This window comes from Anopheles coluzzii, chromosome 2 (genome assembly GCF_943734685.1).
Source record: "Anopheles coluzzii chromosome 2, AcolN3, whole genome shotgun sequence".
Lineage (NCBI taxonomy): Eukaryota > Metazoa > Arthropoda > Insecta > Diptera > Culicidae > Anopheles > Anopheles coluzzii.
In genome coordinates this window covers 30,900,098-30,917,367 of record NC_064670.1, presented here as the reverse complement: position 1 = coordinate 30,917,367, position 17,270 = coordinate 30,900,098, and the positions used below count along the sequence as shown (strand labels likewise).

At 44.7% G+C, this 17,270-nt stretch overlaps 2 protein-coding genes across 6 annotated transcripts; one reads left to right on the top strand and one right to left on the bottom strand.

Annotated features, from left to right (window-relative positions):
* Window positions 1-180: 180 nt before the first annotated feature.
* Window positions 181-15,131, top strand: LOC120947247 (dynamin). 5 transcript variants are annotated; one of them, XM_049605667.1, is made up of 15 exons: window positions 181-1,020; window positions 3,501-3,574; window positions 3,657-3,806; window positions 3,880-4,486; window positions 4,579-4,924; window positions 5,008-5,165; window positions 5,246-5,540; window positions 5,631-5,747; window positions 6,356-6,412; window positions 7,115-7,333; window positions 7,427-7,520; window positions 7,606-7,742; window positions 7,843-8,009; window positions 9,609-9,752; window positions 13,755-15,131. In XM_049605667.1, the coding sequence occupies exons 1-15, from the start codon at window positions 875-877 to the stop codon at window positions 13,819-13,821; spliced, it is 2,778 nt and encodes a 925-aa protein (XP_049461624.1). In that variant the 5' UTR covers window positions 181-874; the 3' UTR covers window positions 13,822-15,131. The 5 variants fall into 5 exon arrangements, with proteins under 5 accessions (XP_049461624.1, XP_040218343.2, XP_049461625.1 ...); XM_040362409.2 differs by lacking the exon at window positions 6,356-6,412 and adding an exon at window positions 5,955-5,966 and having other exon boundaries at window positions 182-1,020; XM_049605668.1 differs by lacking the exon at window positions 6,356-6,412 and having other exon boundaries at window positions 182-1,020.
* Window positions 15,132-15,333: 202 nt separating this feature from the next.
* LOC120947257 (mesencephalic astrocyte-derived neurotrophic factor homolog) lies at window positions 15,334-16,947 on the bottom strand. Its single transcript, XM_040362424.2, has 4 exons — window positions 16,579-16,947; window positions 16,340-16,464; window positions 16,105-16,246; window positions 15,334-16,015 (listed from the first exon to the last, which is right to left on the bottom strand). Exons 1-4 carry the CDS (start codon window positions 16,685-16,687, stop codon window positions 15,849-15,851), a joined length of 543 nt encoding a protein of 180 aa, XP_040218358.1. The 5' UTR covers window positions 16,688-16,947; the 3' UTR covers window positions 15,334-15,848.
* Between the last annotated feature and the right edge of the window lie 323 nt (window positions 16,948-17,270).

Below are 17,270 nucleotides of genomic sequence, written 5' to 3'. Positions count from 1 at the left end.
CTGTCGCTATACATTCATTTACTAAACATTGAATGTCACAACTCATAAAATAAATGAGAAAAAACGTATGAAATTGCACTTTTTTCATTGATGCGATAAGTTCCGTAAGTTGCTGACAAAGCCTTAACGGCATGATTTGAAACATGCCCGTGTCACACGTCGCGCCCATCCATCTTGACCAGCAACCTGTCAAACGCCGAGAAGGAAGGAGCCAAGAAAAAGAAACACTCTGCGCAATCAATCGATCGGGGAGGCAGGAAAAATCGAGTTTTTCACCTCGTCCAGAAAGGAAAAGCTCTGGTTCGCTCGTGTCCTCTGCGTGTGTGTGTCCGCGACTCCGATTGCATTCGCGCAATGATGTAGTGCATTGCGTACGCTTTACACGGTCCCAAAATCGAAGTCGAATTCCTTCGGTGCGATAAAAAAAAAGAAGCCCCCTTGTTGTATATCGAGAGCCGTCAGTACGCACACACAGCAGAAGTTGGAACGGGCAAAGGCGAAAACCTACCAAATAGTGCTGTGGTGCTGAACCGTTTGGCAGACGAAAAGTCAAGGGCCAGTGCGTGCGTGCGTGCGTGCTTGCGTTACTGAGTGTGTCCGGCGAAGGTACTCCGTACAGGTGGTGAAAAAAACAAATCCGTGAAAGTTTGCGAAGGGTGCTTGGATTTGTCGACCGAAGACGGCGGCGACCCGTTCAACGACAGGAAGAGGAATTGTGTGTGCGTGTGTGCGTGTGTGTGCACTTGTAAGAAAGGCACAGACGGTACAGAACAAAGTGTGTTGTGAGGGGTGTGAAAGCGTTTGCGCTGTTCTACAGCGTTTTGTGCGTGCAAACTAAACAGTTGACCAGCGGCAGCCCATCAACAGCACCAGCATGGAGTCACTGATTCCGATCGTGAACAAGCTGCAGGATGCGTTCACGCAGATGGGGGTGCATATGCAGCTTGACCTGCCACAGATCGCGGTGGTCGGCGGCCAGTCGGCAGGAAAATCGTCCGTGCTGGAAAATTTCGTCGGAAGGTCAGTTGAGTATATACAGTAGCAGTAGTGGCGATAAGATATGAAGCAGAGAGCACGAAAAGCGTGTGAAGGGGAGAAAAAGTCGATGCTTTTTGTCGATTCATTCATTACTCATCCTAAAACACCACCACCCTCCCATCCAGCTCGAGCTGTCAACGATTGATCGTAGCGAAAGGGTTTTCCCAGGCTTTTTTTTTGTTGTTTTTTGCATAACATGTCTTCCTCTTTGCGGGGGAGGTGATTGTGTATCCCTTGTTGTGTTTAATCCTTCGGCCCATGTAATGTGAGAAGGATGGTGGTTCCTTCATCCCATGCTCAAACAAGAGAAGAGCGCGCGCACACACACATACACGCGCGCAAAACTGTGAAACTGACGGAAGTGTCATTGGGGCGAGTTTGAAGGCACCTCATCAAACATGATTCACCTATTCCGCCCCGCGAATGTGGGGTGTGGGCTGGATTTTCAGTCGCTACAATTCGCATACGTCCGTAGAGAAGGGGGAGGGCTTTAAAAAAACGGGGGAGCTGAAATTGGGGAGTCTCCTCGTACGTTTTCGTTGCCGTTTTGGTGTGCTGTGTGTGAGTATGCATTGTACTGTGTGCTACGGAACAAACGGGCTGACCGTACACGGTTTATGTGCGACTAGGATAGCGCAAGCGAGAGAGAGAGAGATGAGAGACAGAGAGGGCACGTACGAAAGAGAACAAAATGAGCAGGAGAGCGTACTGCGTGCGATAAGACGAGCGAGAACAAGATAGCGGGGAACCTTCTTCGCGAAAGAGCGCGCGCGGTTCCATGCCCAGCCCTCCCACCCTCAATATGAGCGGGTCTAGCGGCGGGGCTCTTCTTGGGGTGTCACCCCGTGTGTCGTGTGTGTGTGTGTGTGTGGAAGCTATCAGAGGAGTCGAAAAATAATCGATAATAGAGTGGACTTTTATCGAGACACACCGTCCGCGCGTCCTACGCTCTGTGCTCCGCTACATTTCAAACGAGCACCGTGCACACCTCCATTGCCTACACTCGTCCAAAGGGGGCCAAATAATGATTTTTCTAACCTCCCCCCCTCCAAAAAAAACAACCATAATTGTAGAACCAGCAGTTTATGGAGGTGGCGGCGGCGGTGGCACCCTTATCTAAAGCTACGGGTCGTTTCGGAGGTTTTACTTTTTCATTGCTACTCCCTCTCCCTCTCTCCCCCCCGCCATCGTCATACTCTGAGAGCAGTGAGCATTGGCGTGCTCTAAAGTCATCGGTTTGCTCACAATCGTGCAATGTGCACTGGGATGACCTACCAACACCATCCAGCACAGATGCAAACGCGCACACAGAACAGTGCTGGTGGAGCGAAACATCTGAGCAAATACTCGTCGGCACATGGAGAGAAAACTCCCACAGGCGTCGCATGACGGTCGGTGAGCTGTGACGTATGTGCGCAGGCAGCATGTGGGGGGAGGGACCATGGTGTTGGAAGTGAAAATATTTACACTTTTCTGCCCTTAATCTAAACCCCCGATCGTATGTTCCTGTCTAAGATGAATGCTATCTTGTACCAGCAAATTACAAAACAGTATTTAATGCAATCAGTGTGGTGCCCTTGCCCTCCCCAGGTTGTAAGCGTAGAACCTAACCGCGTGTCCTTCTGCTCTCTCATATTCTCGCTCAAATTATTTTGTTGTCTACTCACAAACGTAACCTCCCCCCTTCCTCCTCCTCGTCCTCCTCCTCCTCCTCCTCCTCCTCCTCCTCCTCCTCCTCCTCCTCCCCCTCTATCGGAGCACCATGGGAGCAGAGCAACGCACACTTGTGCACCATCACGTCTACGTGTATATCACAAACACTTCCGCTTTCGTCCTTACTTGCGCGTTAGTAGTGGAGCTCGCAGAAGGAAGAAAAAATTACATAATATCCACGATAACGGGTGAAGACGACGGGAAGGTGGTTTTGCAATTGCAGCGCTTTCTTTTCCCCATTCGTTTGCGAGTGTTACGCTGCTGCTGCTGGCGTATGTCCTTCGAAACACCAGGTGGAGTGAAAGAACGATGGACAGGAAATGACACATTCTCGACTAAAACGAGTAGAAGAAGCTCATTTAACCATGACTAACGTTTAGCATCACTTCGCATCATGACGCGGGCAATCACGACACGACACGGGATATGGGGGATACACAGCTTTTCCTCCCTCGATTACGGGCAGGAAACAGAGGCACATTCATTACGAGACGACTTGCAAGAAAGATAAAAACACTTTTCGATACGAGATAGGCACGCACACAATGAGCATTGCTGTTCGACAAACAGAAGGGACCGGGCACAATGGCAAGCTGCTGCTGTTCTATAGAGCGTGTACAGTTAAATGGTGTGTTGCGTTGGACACTATTCAGCAACAAAGATGCATGTCATTAGTACTAAAACTTACTGCACGTTATCATTCGTATCGGATTTGTTATTGATTTGGTGCTTTTATTGTTCCATTACAGAGATTTCCTCCCCCGAGGATCCGGCATCGTAACGCGACGACCATTGATTTTACAGCTAATCAATGGAACTGTGGGTAAGTTGGGTTGAGTCAGCGAAACAAAAAGGCAACAAAGAAAAATCATGAGTTTAATATATCATCCTATGTTGTACCACAGAATTTGGAGAGTTCCTTCATCAGAAGGGTAAGAAGTTCTCCAACTTTGAGGAGATTCGGCAGGAGATCGAAGCGGAAACCGATCGCATCACCGGTAGCAACAAGGGTATCTCAAACATACCGATTAATCTTCGCGTGTACTCGCCGCATGGTAAGGTGATGGCTCAGTTCATCCATAGTGACGGTTTAGTAAAAAAATGTTCCTTTTGCGTGTTCCATTTCAGTACTCAACTTGACGCTTATCGATTTGCCCGGTTTGACGAAGGTACCGATCGGCGACCAGCCAGCCGACATTGAGAACCAGATCAAGGGCATGATCTTTCAGTTCATCCGCAAGGAAACGTGTCTGATTTTGGCCGTCACGCCCGCCAACACCGATTTGGCCAACAGTGATGCGCTCAAGCTGGCCAAAGAGGTCGACCCGCAGGGCGTCCGGACGATCGGTGTCATCACCAAGCTCGATCTGATGGACGAGGGAACGGATGCGCGCGATATTCTAGAGAACAAGCTGCTGCCGTTGCGTCGTGGCTACATCGGCGTGGTGAACCGGTCGCAAAAGGATATCGAGGGCAGAAAGGACATCCATGCGGCCCTGGCCGCGGAGCGCAAGTTCTTCCTGAGCCATCCGAGCTATCGGCACATTGCCGATCGGCTCGGCACGCCGTATCTGCAGAAGGTGCTCAATCAGCAGCTGACCAACCATATCCGTGATACGCTGCCGGCGCTGCGCGATCGGCTACAGAAGCAGATGCTAACGCTGGAGAAGGATGTGGATCAGTACAAACATTTCCGCCCGGACGATCCAAGCATCAAGACGAAGGCTATGCTGCAGTAAGTTCAATGCGCGCGCAAGATCGAGGGCGGGGCGAAGCGAACGCATGTTGGTTTTGATTGGGCGATTCATCTGCTTTGTCTTCCAACAGAATGATCCAGCAACTGCAGTCGGATTTCGAGCGCACAATTGAAGGTTCCGGTTCGGCGCTAGTCAACACGAACGAACTTTCTGGCGGTGCCAAGATCAATAGAATATTCCACGAGCGATTGCGTTTCGAGATCGTCAAGATGTCGTGCGACGAGAAGGAGCTGCGGCGTGAAATTTCGTTCGCCATTCGCAATATTCACGGTATTCGTGTCGGTCTGTTCACCCCGGACATGGCGTTCGAGGCGATCGTCAAGAAACAAATCTCCCAGCTCAAGGAACCGATCCTGAAGTGTGTCGATCTGACCGTCTTGGAGCTGTCTAATGTTGTGAGAATTTGCACAGACAAGGTATGGTTGGCTGCTTTCGTTAGTGCGGAATGAAGTATGTAATTTAAAAAAAAATCTCGCCTTACCTTTTGTTTCCTTGCCAGATGGCTCGTTATCCGCGTTTGCGCGATGAGACGGAGCGTATCATTACTACGCACATTCGCCAGTGCGAACAAAAGGCCAAAGAGCAGATGATGCTGCTGATCGACTACGAGCTGGCCTACATGAACACCAACCATGAGGATTTCATCGGTTTCGCAAAGTGAGTGTGTCCGGGTGGGGGCGGTAGTGCTTTGGGTATGTCATTGAATGATTGTCGTTAACATTTGATTATTCCCGCAGTGCTCAAAGCAAAACCGAAAATGCGGTCAAGACGGGCACTCGCAACCTTGGCTCGCAAGTGATCCGCAAGGGACACATGTGCATTCAAAACCTCGGCATCATGAAGGGTGGCTCGAGACCGTACTGGTTCGTGCTAACGTCCGAGAGCATCTCGTGGTTCAAGGATGAGGACGAGAAGGAGAAGAAATTTATGCTGCCCCTGGACGGGCTGAAGCTCCGTGACATTGAGCAAGGATTCATGTCCCGGCGACACACGTTCGGTCTGTTCAATCCAGACGGACGTAACGTTTACAAGGTAATATGTTGTAGATCACCCATGAGAGTTGGTTCGGGAAGCATCAACGTTGAAGGTTTGAAATCTAACTATTGTTCTTTCTTTCCACAGGATTACAAGCAATTGGAGCTGTCTTGCGAAAGCACTGATGATGTGGATTCATGGAAAGCATCCTTCCTGCGTGCGGGTGTGTACCCTGAAAAGGATACTCCCGCCAACGGAGATGAGGTGAGTTTGTTGTTGCATTACATCCTGATACCAGTGACAGAACAGTAACTCTTCTAACATGAACATTGTCGACACAATGACACTGTAAAAAACACGTGATTCTGAGAAGAGTGTAATTGGGTGATGATTTTTCAACATCAACTGCAAATTCGTGACTGATTTCATTCTATCTTTTTCTCACTTTCGCACCATTCGCGATCATCGAAGACGGAAGCGGAGGTTGGTTTAATAATTGTTTTATTAAATAATCTGTTGACAGAGGTTGTTCCCCCCCCCACATCCTGCTTCCAGATGGGTTTCTACTCCACTTCCTTTACAGCACAATATAGATGTTTCCGTTGTCATGTCTGTCCCTAGTAGCACTTTAATCAACACACATTCTCTTTGCTATCGGTCCAACACATCGGTCACCGCTTAAAATTTGGTCAGTGGGTTAACAAATTTAGCCAGTCTACAACGGACGATTTGTAAAATGGGGCCGAGCATTCCATTGGCTTACTCTCCCGCGGGTCGTTTGCTTTAGATGAAAGTTATTGCCTTATATATCCGTCAACCGTTTAACGAGTTGTTTGATCGTTCGTCCTGTTAAATTGTTTAACTCATTTCAGAAATTGCTATCGCATCAGCAATCTCTAGTAGATGATGTTAGTAAGACAGATACTGAAGTACGCAGTAATGTATTTATGAGATGTGTTTTCCTTTGGTTTTGGATTGTCCTCATTTTAAATTCTACTTCAAATAGCTCAATATCAATTTCACCTAACACTACAACGATGATCCTACCAGCTATAACATTAGTAGGACTACATAGAATATGTTTTCTTTACATGTATTGGACTAATTTCATTGATTATAATTAGAAAATATTATGAATATTATGTTTTTCGTAACACAACAGCTGCTGAGTACAGCAAACTAATATTGTATAGCGAAAATGCGTTGTTTCATATATCGTTTTTATAACTTGGTTAACTTATGGTTGAAATGTTTGATATTAAAAGTACAATGTTTGATCATCAAATCAAATTGGCTCTATTCTATGTGTTTATCATCCTCTGTATCCCTTGTTCTCTCTTACTCTGAAACACACATCTGTAACATATGCTGATCAGTTTCGGGGGCAAATTTTGTAGTGCGGTTGTTGCACTGTAACACTTTTTTTCTTCAATGTGTTGCCAGACGGTTTGGGTAGTTTGGCTTAGTGTGTGCTGTGGTATTTTTGCTTCACATGTTTTGTTACTAATGAAATGTAAGCAAACCTGCAATTAAGGATGGTGCTTTGGTTTGGATTTCACAAGCTAATATAATTATATCGCCGTGTATTAGATATAGACATTTAACATGAAAATGCGTTCCAATTCCCACAGGAGAGTGGAGGCGAAAGTGGTCCAACTGGACAGTCCCTTGATCCGCAGCTGGAGCGCCAGGTAGAGACGATACGCAATCTTGTCGAATCGTACATGCGCATCGTCACCAAAACTACCCGTGACATGGTTCCGAAAGCTATTATGATGCTCATCATTAACAATACCAAGGATTTCATCAACGGCGAGCTGTTGGCGCATTTGTACGCTACCGGCGATCAGGTATGATTGGGATTGTGTCTAATGTGCCAGTTGGAACATTAGAAGAATGAAAAAAAAAAACGACGGTATTTATTTATTCTTCCAAACCCAAAGGCCTCGATGATGGAGGAAAGCGCGGACGAAGCACAAAAACGTGAAGAAATGTTGCGAATGTATCACGCGTGCAAGGAAGCGCTGCGTATTATTGGTGAGTAGTAGCATGGTCATGCTAGGGGTTGCTGTCAGTGTGTTTAATCTGCCATCTGGTGCTTGTTGTCATTCCCCAATTTCAGGTGACGTATCGATGGCTACCTTCTCTACGCCCGTACCACCACCGGTGAAAAATGATTGGTTGTCGAGCGGTCTCGACAACCCGCGGCTGTCTCCCCCGAGCCCGGGCGGTCCGCGTAAAGCTGCACCACAGCAGCAGGTAAGCGCGTCACACCTTGCCCCGCTGTTTCGTGCTGTCTGATCGGGCGCGGACGTTCAAGCGATTGTTGACTCGATGTTGTTACTCTCTGCTTTTACAGGGTTCGCTCAGCTCTATGGGAGCTCCGGCTGGCCGGGGACCACCACCAGCACCAGCTAGTGCTAGGCCGGCTCCGGCAATACCGAACCGACCTGGAGGTGGTGCCGCACCACCCCTGCCCGGTGGCCGTCCAGGTGGCCAGGCACTACCGGCACCATTGATTCCATCGTAAGTATTACCGTTTCCTTGCTCGTTTATCTTTCTTTTGGTTTTTTGCTTGTTTTATGACCTTTAATTTAAACTTTTAAAACAAAGGGTGCTCTACTAAATGATCTATTTCAATAGCGATCTTATTTATTAATTTATGATATCATTATGGTTCTGTTGTAACTTTGTTTAACTTTGTACCCTTTCGCGAGGGATTGCCATTGCACTGTGCGATTCTATAGGTACACAGTTGTTCAGTGTTTCCGTTATGCTTGGAATCATTCTTCGCTTTGGTTTTACATTGTTTACGCTTAACCGCATCTGATTTACCGTAGGCTTTCTGTCAGTTCTGTTGCTTTTCTTTTGAGTAACAGTTTTGAAATTTACCGCAAGTAATGTTCGTATTTGTTGTCTGTCTTTTTTAATTAACACCCTCCAAACCTAACTTTTACAGGCGGCGTTAAAAACTAACTAAACATAGCGAGCAAAGTAAACACACGAAACGTACACGTGAAAACAAATCTCCTTATCGTATGAAACATGCAATTTATGTAGAGATATATACATATTATACATATACAAAACATACGCATATGTGCAAATGGATCGTTAACTTGTAGAGAAAAGTATGCGGAATGCGATTGGCGAATTAGTTTCAACAAAACAAAATAAAAGTTAGCAGGAATAAAAAAAAACACAAAGTTTAAACAGGAATGCAGTCAATCTAACAGACAGGAAGGACGGTATCATCTACCGAACCAACACTAAACTCACACGGAAGAGTTAACTATCTCGTGTTTGATGATGACGGGTTGATCCAGTAAAACAGTATCTAAAAAAAACAACAAACAAATCGTTACATTTAAAAATTGTTCCACGCAAACAAACATTATGTATGGGTGGAAGAGTGAACCAAAGCAAGTATAATTTAATTTTGACATATATTGTAAAAATGGCATCACATTTTTTTTTGTGCGAATTTCAACCGTGAAATTATTAAAACAACAATTATGTTACTCATACGAACGGCAATCTCCCATTGCTTTTGATTAGCTCTGTCGCTCTCTCTCTCTCTCTAAAACAGTGATGCATTTTGAGGCATGTTATTGTTTAGCCGTTGTGTTATACAGCTTATTTGAGCGTTTGAAGGATACGTTTCATTGCGTGTGAGGTTTAACCCCTAGCTGGGCCTCCCTCATTGCCTCCCTTCCCTGCAAACGATAGAGTAAAATGTGTAAAGCCCGTTAGTTAGTTAGTTTTCATCGCCAGTTGTATGTGTTAGGATGCGAGTGGTGTAAATCACGAATCACAATCGCAAAGCAAGTAGGAGAGGAGTAGAGAAACGATGCACTTTCCATGTTGTTGTAATACGTTTATGAAAACTAAATCCAAATGTCGAATCCCTACTTATATACTTACAAACACGGAGAAACAATCATGCAACACTTGAAACGATCGTTAATTAGAGTATTGTACGTTAATGCTTCATTTTCCCATCTTCCCCATCACTTTGTGTTTGGCGACGAACACCACGCGCACGGTGTGACGTTCACTCTCCCCTTTGCTATGCGCGCGCGCACATTATCATCACACACCCACCCACCCCACACACCGATCCAGGCGTCCGGGTGGTGGTGGCTCCGTTGCTGGCATGGCACAGATGCTTCCTGCCAGCACCAGGCAACAGATCAACCAGCAGGTCGGACAGGCCGTCACCAATGCCGCCATGAACGAACTGTCGAATGTGTTCGCCTCGAAGTTCAAGTAAAGTATTCCGCTTCCAGTGTGTGCATTTTCATCCCAAATTTACACTTGCTCTGTAATGTGTGTTGATGTCACCCGGGGAGGGCGTTGTTTGTGGTGAAGGGAAGGCGAGAGAAGCGAAGAAGAAAAAAAACACACAGGACAAATCAAATAATCACACCTAAAACCATGACTTGGGCGCGACTAAATGCATACACCTCCTTCACTGCTACATGCCATGTGTGTTTCGTGCGTACTCCCGCCTATATAGCGCATCCTTTAATGCTGCAAATGTATTGCCGTTAAACTCCTGCGACTGTGCATGTCCCCATTACTATCGGTTTTTTCCCACCGGCGTGTTGTTACTTACGTTGTTATGACGGGGGCTTATTGTTAGGGTAAAAAGAGGGAAAAAACCGGGCTGCAAACACTAAACCGCTTGTCTGAAGCGATAGTCCAATAGAGTCTGGTTTATAAATAGTGCAACAAGCAGCTGGTTAATGCGTATCAGGATGCGCATCAGAAGCAAAAGGAAACATTCCACATAGTGTAGTATCACGTATGGTAAAGAACTTAAAATGGAGGAATAAAACACACTAACTACCAGTAGAGTATCAGTACAGGCGCAACCCACGCGGAAACATTCATTGTGCACTGCTAACCCCGATGGAAGAACGATTTTCATCCAAATTGCGTAAACCACGCTGCACCTGCACCGACATGAGGATAGCTGCAAAACATGTTGATGTGTTGATTGTGTGTTTTTGAACGCTTTAGTGTCTTTGTGTGTCTAGTTTTAAAATGCAAAAACAAAAACAACTGCACCCATCCAGTAATGGTGCGCCACCCCGAAAAACAGAAGAGAATGAGAACAGGAAAGTGAAAATACATCAGCACTGTTGCGAATACAAATACAAGAGAAGCCTGCGGCATAGGCAAGGACTAAACACTATCCCTAAATAATATAAACCAATCCACTCAAAATGTTTCATGCATTCTAAAGAAGAAAAAAAAAACAGAAACAAGAACATGATAACCAACTATAGATGCACCAGCAAATAAAAACAATACGGCGAACCATAATTTCTTCTAATGTTGCGAATGAAGTACTAATGATATTAATGGGCTGCAAGTTTCACTTATCCTCCCAGTACGAAAATGCTCTGCGGAGTTGTAGTTGAAGTTTTCTCAGACAAAATTCATTCCTCTATCGGATGCCCACTAAAACCCGCAGCTTCGGGCTCTTTAATTATACCAATCCACACACACACACACTCATACACACGATCCATACGAATCAGAACGATGCATTGTTGGGTGCAACGACAAAGTGTGCACCTCCAGTTGCATCAGAGGTGGTATTCACAGCACACACACACACACACACACACACAGAACAGACAGAAAATACAGAACAGGCGAGCGAGAGAAAACGGTACCAGTAAGAAAAAGACACAACAAAAATATTACAAGAAATGAATATAAATATATACATATGCATATATAAATATAGTTCAAAGATAACGTTGTTCACTGTTTGCGTGCGCGGATAATATTTAAAGAAAACGCTTAAAATTGTAGAAGTTTATAGAAACGAAGCTGTGAGCCGAGAACGATAGCAATGTAGTCGAAACCTAAGCAAAACGAAACACACACACGAGGAGGGAGAAGACCGGCCGCTAGTAACGATGAACAGGCAGGCAGAAACAACCAACAAATGTAAAAGAAGCGTTGTATATTCCGTATAGTTTAGTGTACGGCAGTTCCCGAAACGGTTTTGTTTTAAGTATTTTATTTCGTTAAACTCATACCACCCATACAAATTGTGCTTTGTATATGCATCCTATTTTGGGTTTTCTGTATGATTATAGTTTGAGCTTTCTTGGTTTACATTGTTACTTCCTAGTTGTGTAACATTGTAACATTGCACATGTGCCAGAGAGCTGCTACAAGAGTGCACTTGTTTTTTTCTTCATCTTTTGAATCACAATGGACTTAAGATACGAATTGGTACGAATGTCTCTCTATTCTCTGCTGCTGCGTCTAGCTCAGCTTGAGTTCTTTCGTGCAATTGTTGGTTGCGCAGGCTCTTGTTACATACAATCTTTTCATGCGATTGATTTCAATCAATGGCACAACAATAAGCCACATTATTATGGTGAAAACGAGAAACGTAGGGTTACAACGTATATAGGTCAATTAGTATTGTATCTGTTGTTATTACGAAGCCTGTTTAAATAATGAAAGGATGTGAGCATTTTCTCTTTACAATCATTAGCCGTAGCGACTGCAATGAGTTCCCTCAATCAGGACCAGGACGCCATGGATTCAATTTCATTTGCTTTAGTTTATTTATCAACAAAAGCCCAGAAAAAGATAATGTAATTAATCCCTCTTTCAGGTTGCAGAATTGATAAAAAAAACCATTATTCCTGCCGGCCTTCTTCCTTACATTGTGGAATGGGCCGAATGTTAACATTTTATATGATACATTTTAAATCATCATTTTAATATCCTGTTTTTTATTGAATGCTTTTTTTTTTGCTGCGCCTATTTTTAATGTTGTGTTCAATAAGTCGGATATGGTGCTTTTTTAATTTAAAAAGTTTCACCCGAAACTGTGTTTTCCTTCCAAACCCGAAAACCAATTTATTTTATGAATAAAAATGGGAAAATGTAGTGTTTTTGTAGTAAACAGAAAACAAACTATACTACCGTTATGTTTAGGCTGGATATTATTTCCCCTTCTCTCTCTCACTCTAAATAATACTAGAGCTTCTAAATCTAGTAAAGCAAACCATTACAGGTCTTGAAAATACTTTCCTGAAGCTGGTTAATTATGTTAAAGGTAAACCCGATGCAGAATCTCTATTCTGTCGTGCGTGTTATATCAGTTTGAATCCGCCATCTTCAATGAATAATAGGGCGCGTATGCAATACCAAACACAAAACTACGCGTACCAATAGCAAAAAGGCAAATTGATAAAAAGAAGAGTTAAACATACAAAACATACAATTTCATCAACATGCGCTTTGAAGAGAATGCAGAAGAAGAAGAAAAAGAAGAAGAAAAGGAAGAAGGATTCGATACTTACTGATGTAAATCGAAAATGAAAGCAAATGAAACACACTCATAAACACTGACACACCCTCACACGTGAGTAAACAATGCAAGCAAAACATCAACATGTACCAACAGTACAGAAAAGAAAGGCACACAAAAAGAAAAGAAAAATGCATTCTCCAACATATATAAAAACAAACACACGTAATAAGCAACGAGCAAACAATGTATAAGGATGTGCGATAGACGTACCACCATGATGCAAGACAGGTGAAACAGATGAGAGAAGGAGAAAGGAACGAAACCAACAAAGCGGAAACTGAAACAAACAAAACCAGAATAAGAACTATACATATTATATCTATTCTATGACAGAGAAAAATAAAGTATAACATAATTAATTGGAATTGAAGCTGGGTGCGGGATAATAATGGGATAATGGATGAAACGTTTGTGCTGTGCTCATCGTTCGCATGTCTGTCCGTTCGTTCGTCTGTCTGTGTGTCTCAACTGTCTGTCTAACTGCTTCTACCGTCCTGTATGGGAGGCCGGCTGCCTGCCGTGAGGCGGTAAACGGAATGGTGATGAACTAGCTCTGCTTTGCTCACGGGTCGCCTGGTTGGTGGCATGGTGGTTTGCTGTCTCTTCTATTCTAACGTTCAACTAATGCTCCACACTCTGGGGCGCTCGGGGGATTCATTCGCTAACAATGTATGTTTCCATCTACTAGTTTGTGAGAATATGGGATTGGTTTGGATTGGGTAATTAATCTTTGTTTGTCCTACTCGCATTACGTACAGCGTCACTTTTAACGCCTTTCTATTCTGTTTAACTACTATTGTATGCATTTCCTTCATAATCGTAATTACCCACACGTTGCACTTGTATTTAGAAAACAACCATTTTTGTGTTACTCTTTCAACTCCTAAACTGACCCGTGTTCTGTTAAATTATTGTAGTCGACCTGCCCAGAATGCGCCACCGCGCCTACCGGACCGACCGTACAATGCCATGGGCCGGCCATGAACGTGACCATATATACATATATGCTTGAATGAGGATGTAAAAAGGTGCAAAAAACAGGAGTGTGATGAAGAGCATGATGGATTGTAAAACCAGAGCCGAGCAGTCGCCGTTATTGTGTTGTTGGTAGTAGCGAGAACTGTGTGTAGTGAGGTAATGTAAGAAGCGCCCGCTCCCGCTTGGTCCATGGACCAGAAACACAACTAACACGTGAACTATTTGTTAAGTGTATAGTTCCTTGCTTTTCCTTCTTCTAAACTGCCCGCATAGTTGGTCTCACATCGAGCCACATCATCTTCGATCTTTGCGACCGATCATCAGCTTCTTTCTTTTCCTATCAAGCTTTGGAATCGATCGTGTCGCACCGATGCTTTCTTGCCTCTTTTTCAACCTTTTGCTCAGTACGGGATGATAAGTACGTGCAGCCGAAAGGGTATCGAAACCATTCCGTTTTGGGTCAAACAAACAACCTGCAAAATGTGGGCCAAAATATCGAGATAGACGAGTGAGTGAGTGAGAGAGAGGAGGGAGTTTAGTGTGGCGATTTATACAGGTTTAGTAGACGATTGTTCAGGTTCAGGCTGCTACAGGGTATAATTATGCTGCTGCTGCTGCTTGTTTTTAGTTAGTTAGTTAGAAAGGAATGTTAACTTATGAGGCCTTTGTGTACCACATGGACTGGATATCACCTGGTGGTAGGTAGCAGCGATTATAGGCTACGAGTGTCACCGGTGCAGGCTGTACAGCAGTTTAAGGAGCATCCACTGTAGAACGGAAATAGCGTACGCATAGAACAATTCAAACACAGGGTATGCACGATACGATATTAGAATAGTGAGAATACATTACAAAGCATAACCACATTTCGTACGGTACTGGTTGGTAGTTGGGCGGTTAGTTCCGCGTCTTGGCTGTCCCTATTCCAGTACTCACTAGCCCTCGCGACTCCCTTTCGAGCGATCGAACGGTGAAACAACACTAAGACCGACGAAGTATTAATGTGTTAGGGACATTTGCTTTAGACTGTGCAGAAAGGACGATAAGAGCTAGCTGCTGCCCCCTCCCATCTAGCCTGGAATGATTTGCGAAATGAGCAGAATGGACTTAAGCTTAATCTAACAATTATTCTTCATCGAGCGCAATGGGCATTTCGGATGATCATCCCCCGAGTCCAGTCCGTCACACACATACACAAAACACACACACACACATCAAAGCTCAACACTATTCTAACGTGCTAAAGTATTATTTTGTACATTTCTTGTCATATAATATTTTGTAAATAAATCACCCTGGATGGTGGAAAAAGCGAACGGTAGAAGAGTTTGCAATGCTCCTTTCCAGAACGGCGATGGCTGGTGGTGGTCCACGTCATGTATTCCTATTTTTCCAACGGACCAGAGATACCTTATCTATCGTGTTTAGTGGCTTCGATGCCATTCTTCTTCACACAAAGTACATATAGAAGTTTGCAGCACAGCAAAGAAGCTGTAATAAATAAGCCATGGCCGGACGTATGTAGTATACTCTTTTTTCCAACGGTTTATTTGTTGTTGTTTTATCCGAACACAATATTGTTTTCACATTCGTTTCTATTCGTTCCTGTTTATCAAGGGTCTTGTTGTTGCCTAAGTTTAATGTCTTATGTGCCCTGGCCCCACGCCTGCCATCGACCAATGCCTGCCACTGTCCTGCGTTAATCTAAAGGTATCCGTTCTAAACGTATCCCCGGAAGCTTCCACAACTTCCAAGTGTTGAGCGAGGGGAGGCGAAAAACAGGCTCAAAACTGTGCGCAGCATGCGCTTTGCTTCTCTTCGATTCGAAGAAGATTGAACAAAAAAAGAGAAAAATAAATACCCATTTTCACGCTGCATTCATCTGGTGCACAATCCTTGTAGCAGGCGCGTGGTGTGGTGGTGGTGACACGGGCTGCCGCAGTGGGGCGACAACCGGCAAAAGGCATGATGGCGATGATGAGCAAAGCGAGAGATCCGCCGCTCAAAAACCGCGCTTATGTCGGACGATGTGGTTACAGTTCCGTCTTGACGTACTTGTGCTTCAGCTCCTCGATGCGCTTGATGAAATCAGTCTTTTCCAGGCACCCGTCGCATTCCTCATCCCAATCGGAGAGAATCTTCTTCAGATCGCGCACCTTCAGCTTCTTCAGATCGACGGCATTCACATCGATTTGTTTGTCTGCAATCGAAACGGGAGCGAGAAATGGTGAGTGGAGCCGATTTGTGGCGAAAGTGGGATCGATTCCCACCATTACCCGTTGCTCTTACCGTATCGCAAATCACAGATTTGAGCGTCCTTCTTCTTGAGCTTCTCGCAGATCTTTTCGGCCGGCATGGACCAGCTGATCGGTTTGGACAGCTCACCCAAGATACCGGTGGCAGAATCTTCGACACCGCCAAGGTAGTAGCACTGCGTGGATGCGTGGCGCAAGCGAAGAGAAGAGATGGGGGAGTATAATTACACACGCTCCGGGCGGGACCATTCCACGGGGCAACTACTTACGAAGCGCTGTTCCTTGTTTTTGGACTTCTTACAGAACGCCCGGAACTCGTCCTCTATCCGTTTGGTGTCCTTCTTTGTCTCATCCGACAGTGTTTCCATAAATGTGTTTACCGTCTTCACGCAGACTGGAATGGGGTCGACGTAGGAGGGAGACAGTGAGAGACAATTGCAAAACGTTCGTATTTTGAGAAATCGTTCTATTTTACAACACACGATTGGTGGAGGATGAGAATTCTTACCTTCACAATCACCTTCCCGCAGGGCGGTACTGTGTGGGAGCAGGAACAGGATCAGACAAACCGTGCCCAGCAGCACTAATCGGCCGCTTAGAAACTTGCGTTCGGCCATTCTGTAGCTAGAATATCTCGGGAGGATGAATATTCCGTTCCTTAATTACAACGCTAGCCTCTTGGTTCCGCCCGGGGCAGATCTGTGTGCGTTCGTAACAGTGTTACGGACTCTTTTGTAAAACGGGAACCTCTATTGTGGCCTGTTGCTGCCTGTACGGTAGCGGTAGAGAAAAAGGGATCCGTGGCCAAAGCTGATTCGGTATCGTCACCCAGAACTCTGGTCTCTTCCCGGCTACAAATATAACGGAACGCCAAAGACGACGTGTACCTGTCGAATTGGCAGACAGCTCCCAAGTAGCATTTTTGTGCAGAGGGTCATACAAAGGTCAGATAAGAGAGGCTGTTGGAAGGGGAGTTGTGTTTAGAAATTAAAGAAAAAGGCATTAGAACAGACGCAAATGAATACAAATTAGAGGTATAAACTTTAAAAAAATATAAATAACTATTAAAAACAGAACGGTAATTTATACGTAGCTTTAGTTTACCATTTTTTTTGGAAGGGCCTTTTTTGATGTCTGGAGACTGTTCATAGTGGTGGGTTGTTATTGGAATTTCCAATTGGATGGAACGATTCCGTTCCT

Coding starts and splice junctions, on each gene's coding strand:
- LOC120947247 (XM_049605667.1), top strand. CDS start 875: ATGGAGTCACTGATTCCGATCGTGAACAAGCTGCAGGATGCGTTCACG. Junction 3,807..3,879: donor TCGCGTGTACTCGCCGCATG/GTAAGGTGATGG, acceptor GTTCCATTTCAG/TACTCAACTTGACGCTTATC. Junction 7,334..7,426: donor TGTACGCTACCGGCGATCAG/GTATGATTGGGA, acceptor CCAAACCCAAAG/GCCTCGATGATGGAGGAAAG.
- LOC120947257 (XM_040362424.2), bottom strand. CDS start 16,687: ATGGCCGAACGCAAGTTTCTAAGCGGCCGATTAGTGCTGCTGGGCACG. Junction 16,247..16,339: donor AAAACAAGGAACAGCGCTTC/GTAAGTAGTTGC, acceptor GCATCCACGCAG/TGCTACTACCTTGGCGGTGT. Junction 16,016..16,104: donor AATCTGTGATTTGCGATACG/GTAAGAGCAACG, acceptor TTTCGATTGCAG/ACAAACAAATCGATGTGAAT.